The sequence below is a fragment of the Populus euphratica genome, unplaced genomic scaffold (genome assembly GCF_000495115.2).
Source record: "Populus euphratica unplaced genomic scaffold, PopEup_1.0 scaffold34.1, whole genome shotgun sequence".
Lineage (NCBI taxonomy): Eukaryota > Viridiplantae > Streptophyta > Magnoliopsida > Malpighiales > Salicaceae > Populus > Populus euphratica.
Genome location: NW_011499883.1, coordinates 235,035 through 247,378, shown reverse-complemented (window position 1 = coordinate 247,378; position 12,344 = coordinate 235,035). Strand labels below are relative to the sequence as shown.

Here is a 12,344-nt window from a genome sequence, read left to right as displayed (position 1 = left end):
GACCTCAAATTATCTGCAATTAAACTGACACATCCGCCTAGCCCGGTAAAGATAGTTATATTTTGAGTTGATTATCTCAACTAATTAATTAGATTTTAAATTTAGTTTTTAAAGTTTATCCATTAAAGTTTTATAAATTTTAAAATTATTAAAATTATTAGAAATTTATATTAACACATTCACTTTAATCTAAAAAAAATATTCAATCCTCCTATTTAAATTGATTTACATATCACTGATATGATGATATTTATAAAGTAAGTATATCTTATCCAGATTAATGCACCCCTCATTCCAATCTTAAAAGAAGTTTATATTTTTTCACTGAGTTTTGTACAACCTCATTACAATTCACGAGTATATTGATTTTTATAGTTAAGGTTGAGGTTAAGATTAGATATATAATCTAATTATATACAAAATTCAATCATAAAAGCTTTTTTTTTTTTATTCTAATTTTCTTTTATGGATATCATGCATAAAATCTAATCTCAACCAAAAAAAACAAATTACCCTAAAAATAGTGGAAAAAACACATTTTCTTCACGCCATAAATAATATGGATTACAAATAGTAATTCAGTTTTTATAATTCTTTTTTGTATTTTGATGTCTCTCTCCTTTTTTTTATTTTCTTTGCTTATTGACTTTTTTTTTAACTTAGCCTCATATTATGTTTTCATTGGGATTTAGATTTGATAATTTATTTTAATTTAATTTTTATATGGTTATTGTAGTATCAAGAAATATCTCAGTATCGGGTTGGTATCTAAAAAGTATCTCGACACCACAATCTAATTATATACAAAATTCAATCATAAAAGTTTTTTTTTTATTCTAATTTTCTTTTTTTTATTCTAATTTTCTTTTAGGGATATCATGCATAAAATCTAATCTCAACCAAAAAAAACAAATTACCCTAAAAATAGTGGAAAAAACACATTTTCTTCACGCCATAAATAATATGGATTACAAATAGTAATTCAGTTTTTATAATTCTTTTTTGTATTTTGATGTCTCTCTCCTTTTTTTTATTTTCTTTGCTTATTGACTTTTTTTTTAACTTAGCCTCATATTATGTTTTCATTGGGATTTAGATTTGATAATTTATTTTAATTTAATTTTTATATGGTTATTGTAGTATCAAGAAATATCTCAGTATCGGGTTGGTATCTAAAAAGTATCTCGACACCACAATATGGTCTATTAAAAAAAAGAATTAGTTAAAGAATACAAATTAGTGAAATCTAATTTATTAAACCATGTGAAGTGAATGAATTAATTTGCGAGTTTAGTAACCTAATTTAATTAGTTTGCGGGTTTGGTGGAGTGTTTTTAATTCTTTTTTGTATTTTGATGTCTCTCTCCTTTTTTTTTTCTTTGATTATTGACTTTTTTTTTAACTTAGCCTCGTATTATATTTTCATTGGGATTTAGATTTGATAATTTATTTTAATTTAACTTTTATATGATTATTGTAATATCAAGAAATATCTCGGTATCGAATTGGTATCTAAAAAATATCTCGACACCATAACATGGTCTATTAAAAAAAAGAATTAGTTAAAGAATACAAATTAGTGAAACCTAATTTATTAAACCATGTGAAGTCAATGAATTAATTTGCGAGTTTAGTAACCCAGGTTATTCCGGTTTGCGGATTTGGTGGAATGTTTTTTTTTCTAATTAAACTTAATTTTGTGATCGTCTACTTTTTTTTATCATGTAGGTAAAACAAATTTTTTAAAAAAAAACCATGTTATTCATTTTTTTATTTCATCATCTACTATTAAAAATTAAATTTTATAATTTATTTTATTCACTTTCTATAAGGTTATCGCGGTTTAAAAAAATATCCTAGTATTGGGCTGGTACTTGATTTTACGATTATCTATTTTTTTATCGTATAGTTAAATAAACAATAATTTAAAAAAAAAATAATTGATTCCAATGGTGTCCACGACACCATTCACGGGTTTAATGTGTTAATTCAAGTTACTCGATTCACTGGTTTGCCTACCCACCCCAATATATTTTTTTTTCTTAGTTTTTGGTCCATTATTTTTTAATTGATTTTTTTCTCACCATTCTTCAATGTTGAATCGATTAGGAAATGAACTTCATGATTTGTTTTTATATAAGATTATCATAATATCAAATAAACATTTATTTCAGTGTTAGTGTTCGATTTTGCGTGAATATTTTTTTTATTATATATCTAGATAAAAATAGTTTGTAGAAACAACAATGTTATTAAATTCAATAAGGCCTATGACTTGGGTTGCATGGTAATTATAGTCATTCAAATCTAATATCGTTTCAATATTTTTTTTAATTATTGTTTTAAAGTTTATTTAAAAATTAAATTATGTTTTTATTAGTCATTCAAGTTGTATTTAAACCTGTAAAATTAATTAATTTAAATTAAATTAGATTTCACAAGATTTAATTAAAAACTTATGTTAAGTAAGGAGCTGAATTAAAAGATTTAAAGATAAAGAAATGTTACTAAATAAAATTCTGATACTTTTTTAAGTTTTAAAATTTTTTGATTCATAAAGTGAGCTAATGAAAACAGTAAACATCCAAAACTAGGTAGGTTACCTACAAGTATCCTGACATGACGCAGGAATTCGTTGCTTGATTGCTTTAAATTACATTGATTTATATATATGTGGAGGCCTCTTTTCATCGGGAGATTTAAATAGGGCAAATTGAGTGTAAAAGTGGTTACTCCAGAAGGGTGTTTTACCTAAATTTGACCTTTCCGAGGCACCGGACCCAATTTTGGTACATAGTCATTCTAGAACCGAGGTTGTCATTTGACAATAAAAATCATTTTTTTCTTTTCAAAGACTCTCTGAGTTTCGGAATGGAGGATAGCCTGAAAAGACCCTCCCATTGCATTGCCATGGCCCGTCAACTGTAGTTGTCGGTGGTATTCGATTTCTACTCGTTTTCATTTTTTTAAAATAATTAAAATAATATATTTTAGTACTTTTTATTGTTTTAATATAAAAAATAAAATAAAATTATTTTAATATATTTTTAAATAAAATACCACTATAAAAAAATACATTATATCGCAATTCCAAACACTACCACTAAATTTATTTCTCCATGAAATGTTTTTTTACTGTAATTTAAAACATTAAAGAAGTGTTTGGAAACACTATGTAAATCATGTTTTTTAAAATTTTAATTTTTTAAATATATTTTTAAATTATTTTAATATATTAATATCAAAAATAACTTTTAAAAAATTAATTATTTTTATTTTAATACATTTCTAAAAAAAATACTTTAAATAATCACTACCACCACAGTTATAAATAACCGGGCTCCAAGCTGACGCGAGTAAAAGGTAACAATAAACATTATATTTGTAGCAGGAACTATACATACCGGTCCTCCATCTGAAAGAAAAAAGAAAAAGAAAAGAAAAGAAAATGGTCTTATGCGTGGGATGTGTACTAGGTGCAGGATGCATTTACCTGAACACATCCAAAACCAGCTAGTGAAGATTTCCATTTTCATACACTGATGGCATTAAAGTATGTGCCTCAGTAACTGCCCCTGTTCCTTAAAAGACACGACACGTTGGTTTTTCCACTGAGTACAAAGCGGTGGGTGGCAGCGCCTGTACGGAAGCCCCGCTTCCATTTTATAAAAAGGCCACGCCTAACGGTCCAATTCCATGCCATGTAAGGAGGAGGACGGGTCTTCTCTTTGTCGTGTCTTAATTGAAATATACTATGGTGTCTTTTTAATCATTATAAGATTTCATACAAATCAATTTAACAAGTGATAATTTCAGAAATATTTAGCATCAAGACATTAAAAATAACTATGATATGAGTTCTTGTGAGAATTTATATAATTATTTGTTTGGTTAGCATTACTCTGTCTATCTATATAAATTACAATTAACTTTCTTTTCTATTTCTAGGACCTTTAAGTGTTATTTTATTAACCATAATATTATATGATTTTAATTAGAAAATCAAACATTTATATTACATGCTCCTTGTGGATTGACTCATTCCATGCGTCCACAGTAGTTTTAGGAGGTAGTCGAGAGCATAATAATAATAATTGTTTTTTAAATATTTTTTATTTAAAAATACATTAAAATATCTTTTTTAAATTATTATTGATATTAACATATTAAAACAATTTAAAAATATAAAAAAATTAATTTGAAATAAAAATAAATAAATTCAGATCTTTTAAAAAATATTTTTAAAATACAAAACTAAACACAGTCTCAATTTTTTCTGCCTAATAATTAGATAGTATAACAGGATTATCCTTTCTTTGCTCTCTTGTGAATTAATTTTCAACCTCGGATTTTCTAGGATGACTCCAAGTTAGCCATTGGCAGTTAATGAGGAGGTAGCACATTGATATCCAATTAAATTTTTTTTAATATGATTTAATTACAAATAAAAAATAGATTATTGATCGCGTTGCATTATAGGTTAGATTAGTTTTTGTTATATATATATATTCAAGTATTGTAATGTGTTGTTTTACTAGATTTTCTTAAAACTGTATGAGAATTAACTTGATATAACCAAATGGACTAGGCATGTCCAGGTATAATTCGGACGATTAATAAAAAATAGTTTAACTAAAAAAATTAAGATGATATCTTTTTTTTAATATTAAAATAATAATATATTAGATTGACTCATATTAAATTGAGCTAACATGTCAAATCTGTTATCCATGTCAGAGGATCTTGATAACCCTATAGAATTTATTTTTTTTATTAAACTCAATTTTCAACCAATCTAATGTTAAAGTATAAAATTAAAAACAAATATCAACTGGAAAAAAAAAACTAAGTCAACCCGGGTTCATATGTTAAGCTTTGATCATGAAATCAAAATAACCTCATAGAAAAAAGATCGAAATAAATTATGAATCTCAATTCCTAATCAAACCAATGTTATGATGAAATTAAGAAAAATCAATTAAATAAAGGATATAAAAAACTACTCAAGTCAATCGATTAAACTCATAATAAATTCATAAAACATGAACCAAAATAGATTATGAAGCCTAATTTCCAATCAACCTAATATTGAATGATGAAATTAAAGAAAAATTCAACTGAAAAAGACAAAATAAACCTTGAGTTAATTGTCTTAACTCACACATTATGTCATAAGACTGTGATATCCCTATAGAAAATAAATAAATAAAAATCATGAAGCTCATTTCCCAATCAACCTAATGTTGAAGGAATAAATTAAAAAAAATCAAATAAAAAAAAGACAAAAAAATAACTCAGGTCAACTTGAGCTAGCATGTCAAAACTAACTCAAGAGATTAAGATAACTCTATAAAAATAAAATCATAAAAATTATAAAGTCAAAATTTTAATTAACCTAATGTTGAAGGATGAAATAAAAAAAAAATTCAACTAAAGAAATAACAACAAAAATTGAGTCAATATGTTTAACTTGTAAACCTCACAAATGGAGTCATGAGACCATAATAACTTCATAGAAAGTAAATAAAAAAACAATTATAAAGCTCTATTCTTAATCAAATCAATGTTGAAGGATAAAATTAAAAATAATAATTAAAAAAGACAAAAAAAAAATAACCAGAATTAACATGGCTAACCCATAAAACATGTAACCCAAGTTATAAGACATGAATAACTTCATAGAAAGAAAACTAAAATAAATTATAAAGTTCAATATTTAGTAGATTCAATGTTGAAAAATGAGATAAAAAAAATGTTCAAGATTAAAAAACATCCTTATAACTTTTGAGGACCAAAATGAAAAAAGGCTTGGCATTTCATTATCAATTGCTATAATAAAAGTTAAGCCCTTTTAATATATATCACTAGTTGTTAATTTAATCACATTAGAGCATCATGTTCTTATCCATGCTACCTAACAGAGTTTCTTAATTACTAAATAGGTGGCTTGTGCGACGCTGTTGGCTAAATCAAAATTTTTTAAAAGTTTTAAAAAAATATTGAGGTGACACTAGTATTTTTAATGAAGTAAGGAAAAAAAAAATGAGAATCAGGTCATTAACTTGACTGGACAATAAGCATGATTAATTTAAATACATAATTAAAAAATAACAATAAATAAACCAAACTAAAAAAAATATATAAAATGATCAACTCAAAAAATGAATGTTTAAGAATACTACAGAAAGATATCCTCTTAAGATTTGATAATGAAGAAAAAATTAAATGAAAACATGATAACTCATAGAAAGCAAAAAGAAATTCAAAGTTCAATTACAAGAAAATCAAATGTTGAAGAATGAATTTGAAAAAAAAAATCAAGTTAAAAAAAGACCAAAAACTAGTTATAAGTTAGACTGCCAAACACACGATATAGTCCTGAGACTATGTTAACCTCGTAGAAATAAAATTGAATAAAATAATGAAACTCTAATATCATAAAACACAATGTTGAAGGGAAAAGTTAAAACAAAAATTCAATTTAAACAAAAGGCATGGAAACAAAGATCTAAGACATGAGGTTACAAATTCTATGTAGGAAGGATAACCCAATTCTGCCTCCAAAATCATCAAAATTACTCATCAACGAACGTTGGACTGTTACTGTCTAAAAAATTGAACTGTTACTGTCTGATCTCTCCTTAGATTTTTAACAATATCTAAAGTTATAAAACTCTATTTCAAGGGAGATTAGTCTCGTTGAAAATCTAAGACACAAGATTATAAGTTTTATGTAAGAAGGATAACCTAGTTCTGCTTCCAAAACAGTCAAAATTGCTCATTAATGAATGTTGGATTGTTATTGTCCAAAAAATTGAACTATTACTGTCTGACCTTTCCTTAAATTTTTAACTATATCTGGAGTTATAGAACTCCATTTCAAGCAAGATTAGTCTCGTTGGAAAGTTAAGACACGAGGCTATAAGTTCTATGTAGGAAGGATAATCCAGTTCTACCCTTAAGACAGTCAAAATTGTTCACCAATGAACATTAAACTATTACTGTATGAATACTATTTAGTATTTTGAGTATAACTGAAGCTACAGAGCTTGGTTTTATGCATGTTTTGTTTATTTGGAACACTATAACATGGATCTACAACTTTTATAGGACAAGTATCTCAAATTCTATCATTTTAGGGTTCAAATCTTAACAGAAAAGTTGATAGACAACTTGTCCAGTTTTGATTTCTAAATTCAATAAGTATAAATTTGTTTTCTATGTATTTTTTTTCCTATCATTTCATCTGTATAAATTTGTTTTCTATGTATTTTTTTTTCCTATCATTTCATCCACCTATCAGTATTTAACAAACTTCTTAAACCTATACTAAGGTATTTTAAAATCTTAATTTTTTAAGAAAAACACAGACAAATTCAAGTTACTTAATAAGAGAGCTTGTTACCTTTTATTACAAAATAATAAGTAAAGAGATTGAGAACAACCTCCTTTTCTATTCTCTTTCCTTTCTTCTTCTAACCCTTTCCTTCCCACTATTAATTTTTTTCTAAATTTTCTTTCTAAATCTTACATAAAGCACTTTCAGTTCATTTACTCTCACTTTTATTTGGATTCAAAGGATGAATTTACAAGATTTTCTCTTATTTTTTCTTTTCTCCTTTTTTTTTCTCTTCTTAGTCAACCATTACTTTAGGGATTTCTAGAGATTTCTTGTTGTTTATATTTATATTTATATTCTTTTCTTATTTGCATCTGCCCCTCATATTTACTTCTATTTTTAAATTGACCCCATCATTCCTTTTATCAATCCATTGACCCCCACTACTTCTCTTTCTCTTTACTAACTTTTTATTTTTTTTTTAATTTCATGCCTCTCATTAAATAACTTCTCTTTTAATCCAATTAATTTGTTTAATTTAATCATTCTTCACATCCTTTGTATTTTATTTTATTTTATTTTATAAAATCAAGATAAAATTATTATATTTAAGGGTTTATATTATTTTGGAATGAGAGAGGATTGCATTGCATATAAATGAACTGATGCAATAAATGATTTACAAAGTGTAATTCTTCATGCTAATGATATACTTTTAACTTTTCAGCTAGCCAACTTCTGATGCATATTCTTAATTAAGTAACTATACATGTGTTTAGTAATTCTATGATGTTATATAGGTACCTCCAAATACTTTCTAGGATCTTCAATAATAGTAAACCCACTCATTCGATTTAATATTTTACCATCTTGTGAGAGATATTTTTATAGCAAGACATCTTTATTTTGTCAACACTCACCTTTTATCTTAAAGCATCATAAAAAAAAATAAAAATTCAAGTCATTCATAACTAGCTTTATTTGGTACTCATTAACTTCAACAAAAAAAACATGTTGTCCACAAAGCATGAATGAGACAACTTAGGTCTTTTCTATTTACTTAAAAAGGACTTTATGCACCCAACTCAACTGCTTGACAAATAAGTTGGGATGGTCTTTCCAGATATAAAAAAATATACAGAGAGAGATATCACATTAACAAATACCTCTCAAAGTTGTGAAACTAGAACAAAAACTATCATTCCACAAAATAATTAAATTGTTTGTCTCAATACAGTGCATAATTAGATCTACCAACCAAATTGGTAAACCCGTGCATCCACTAGGGTTCAAGGTTTAATGTCTTTAATGAAATCCCACACTTACGTTAGTCATCTTCATCATCCTCTAAGGTATATTTTTCTTCTTGACATTGTTCAACTATCTTTTAATCTAGAAAACAGGCTCTTATAAAAGAGTTTTTATAACTGAATTCATTTATTTTTTTAGGTTCTTTTTCCAAATAAGAATTAACTTCCTTTAATATATATTGTTTTTATAAAACTAACTTAACTTTTTTGTTAGAATCTGATAAAAGATTAGCTTCTTGTTATGAGATCTCCATCAAAGTCATTATAATAGTTTTTTAAAATCTGTTTTGAAGTGAATGTTATTCTTTAACTAAAATTTAAATTATCTCATAAATACAATACAAGAAAATAAGTGTGTTTTTTGATGAAAAATTAAATAAATAATTTTAAAAAAATCTACTACTTCCTTTACTTTTCTCACCTGATGACATGGGACACTTAAGAACTCATAAATTATGATATACTTAATATTTTTTTTAATTTTTAAGTTGATTGATATTATGATTTAATTATATTTTTTAAATTCTTTAAATTTTTTTGCTCTGTTTTTTTTTGTTTTTTTTCTTTAAATTTTTTTGCTCTGTTTTTTTTTGATGTATTAATATTAAACATAATATTTTTTTAAAAAATTATTTCATATATTTTCAAACAAAAATTATTTAAAAAAAGAAACTTCTATTACCCGTTTAGATATACATTACATTATTTACTGCAAACAACTAAAAATCTAGAGCTGTTTGCTTCTACTCCCCCATTATCTCAAAATTGCCCATACTCGTACATTTCTGAAATACGTAGCACCTTTTTAGCTTTTTAACAATAAAATTATTTTCAAGCTATATTTTGCTACAAGGACTCACAGCTTTATTTTATATCCAGTTAGAAACCAGTGATTTTCTACTTTAGATTTAAAAACCTGAATTTTAGATTATTTTGATAAATATATTTTATTAAATTATATAAAAATATAATTTAAGATTGTCACATTAAAATACATAAAGGTTAAAACAATAAATGATCTGAAATATCTTTTATTGTCCGACAAAAAAATCGCATCAATGCACTCATAAGATCTCCATATATATACCCGTAGGATAATGTAGAGTAACATATCAACAAAAGTATATCCTCCGTGAGGGAAATATCAGCATCGTGATCAGTCATCCTTTCTTGAGAGTGTACATCTCAACTAACCTTTTTCAACAGCTTGGAGTGTTTTGCGCATGCTTCACTTCCCAGCTGGCACGTGTTAAGAGCTGATCTAATCAGTGTTTTATGCAATTTTAATTTTTTATTTATAATTATTTTTTATATTTCTGAATCATTTTAATTTATAATATTAAAAATATTTTTTTAAAAGTTAAAGGACATTATTTTTATATATTTTTAAATAAATAAAATTTAAATGTAATTACCAAAGTTACCCTCGTGCTCCTCCCTCTCCCGGTCAACACATCAGTGTCTTATCACTTTCTCTTTCACCCTCTCAATCAATGCTCATCGGGACCCCACCACTCTACCGAAAAAGTCCATCTAGCCCTTGTACTCAACTCTCCCTCTGGAACCGTGTTTCACTCTATTCCGTCCCTCCCCATTTCTCACACCACCACCTGTCCCACGCACCCAATAAAACTGAACGTTGCACAAGAAGTCCATCAAACCATCAGTGCCCACAGCAAAACGAAAAGGATCAAACACTTGTTTAGTCCACTGACCACTCCGATTCTCTCCCCTCCTGCTCCTCAAGTATCATGGCTTGCTAACTATCCAGCTCGCACAAAAAGCCACAAGACTCTATTTTCTACCAAAAAATTTCTTCATGGAAAACAACTATTCTTTTAATTCATACCCGGATTCAGGCGACTCGTCGCCCAGATCTCGTGAAATTGATTTTGACAACCCGGCACCATGGGAAGAACAATCGCAACAATCTCAAAACTACAAAGTTAAGTTCATGTGTAGTTATGGGGGCAAGATCCACCCGCGTCCGCATGACAACCAGCTTTCTTACATAGGTGGAGAGACCAAAATCCTTGCGGTTGATCGAAACCTTAAATTCCCTGTCATGATAAGCAAACTCTCAGCTCTTTGTGGTGACACCGACGTGGCGTTCAAGTACCAGCTCCCAGGTGAAGATCTTGACGCTTTAATATCTGTCACTAATGATGATGATCTAGAACACATGATGCATGAGTACGATCGTCTTTATCGTGCCTCTGCTAAGCCTGCTCGCATGAGGTTGTTTCTTTTCCCGGTTAACCCGTCACATGCAAGTTTCGGGTCCGATGGTGACAAATCGGATCGGGAGCGCTTTGTTGAGGCTTTGAATTCGGGTCCGAGTCAGGTTGTGGAAGCAACCAAAACGCCAGCGAATAACGTTGATTTCTTATTTGGTTTAGATAAAGGAGCTCCACCACCGCCTCCGCCTGTTAAAGTGCCAGATTTGCCTGAAATCCATGTCGGGTCTGGCCATGATGTCAGGTTTGTTGGGTCGGATCCTTCGAATTTGCAGGCCCAGTTGCAGAGAATGCAAATTAGAGAACATGAGCAGTCAATTGGGTGTAATAGAAAAAACAGCGATGAGAATTTGGTTGGTGGTTATGCTGTAGCTGGCGGTGATTATTACATGCAAAAATTGCCTGAAAAGGTGTCTCCGGCGAATCTACCCGTGACAATGCCACCCCAGGTGACTGCTCCACCAGGTTATTGGCCGGAGAAACAGGCTGCTGGAGGTGGGTTTCCGGCAGCCGTGGCGGTGACCACTGCCCCGGGTCAAATGGAGCAACCCGTTTATATGATATCGGGTCCAGCTCAAGGAACTGCTTATCACGCACCTCAAGTAATGCGACAGGTTACCGGACAAACGGGTCAAGGATATTACATGCAGAGAATGGGTGCTCCAGGTCATGGTCCTGATGTTTACAGGGAGCAGCCGGTATATAATGTGGTCCCACAACACCGTCAGCAACCACAACCGATGGGTCCCATGGGAGTTCTGAGACCCAGTGGGCCTGGGGTAGCTGTGACCGATGGCGGATATGCACAGGTAGCGTATGATAATGCGGTTGGTAGACAGGTTTACTATACTGCGGCAGGTGGTGTAGTGCAGCAGCAGCAGCAGCAGATGCCACCACAGTTTCAAGGTATTGGTGGTGGTGAGATGAGACACGTCGGTGGTGGTGGGCAATTGGCTCCTGAAGTCAAGGTTGTTACAACAAAGGGGACGCAGGGTTCAGTGTGATTGTATATATAATAGATATGAAGATGTGTTTTGTAAGTTAAAAAAGTTTTTCAATTTTTGCTGTCCAACGTTTTGTACACAGTGGTGGCGGAGATGAATTGAGTTTATTATCACTGTAACGCTAGTAGTCTGTTTGACTTTTTGTTGATTTTTTTGTTGTTGATTGGGTGTGCTGAATGCTAGTTTCTCTTTTTATTAGTTATTTGGTTGATCTCGATTATGATAGGTCCACATGGCTGGTTTCAATCCAGCAACATTATCCAATCATCCTCCATTTATTTAATTTTTTTTCAGAAAAATTGTTAACAGATTTTCTCACTTCTAGGTTTTTTGGACGCAATGCTAAAAGCCTAGTTTAGTTTGGCTGGTGTTACTAAATTGATTTTTTTTTTTGTTTTTAAATTGTTTTTAAATACTATTATTAAAAATAAATCTTTAAAAAATTAAAAAATAT

General features: G+C 29.1%; 1 protein-coding gene across 1 annotated transcript; it reads left to right on the top strand.

Annotated features, from left to right (window-relative positions):
* The first annotated feature begins 10,245 nt into the window (after nucleotides 1-10,245).
* LOC105129736 (uncharacterized) lies at nucleotides 10,246-12,088 on the top strand. The gene has a single exon (XM_011031929.1). It carries the CDS (start codon nucleotides 10,469-10,471, stop codon nucleotides 11,888-11,890), a length of 1,422 nt encoding a protein of 473 aa, XP_011030231.1. The 5' UTR covers nucleotides 10,246-10,468; the 3' UTR covers nucleotides 11,891-12,088.
* The last annotated feature ends 256 nt before the right edge of the window (nucleotides 12,089-12,344 follow it).

Coding starts and splice junctions, on each gene's coding strand:
- LOC105129736 (XM_011031929.1), top strand. CDS start 10,469: ATGGAAAACAACTATTCTTTTAATTCATACCCGGATTCAGGCGACTCG.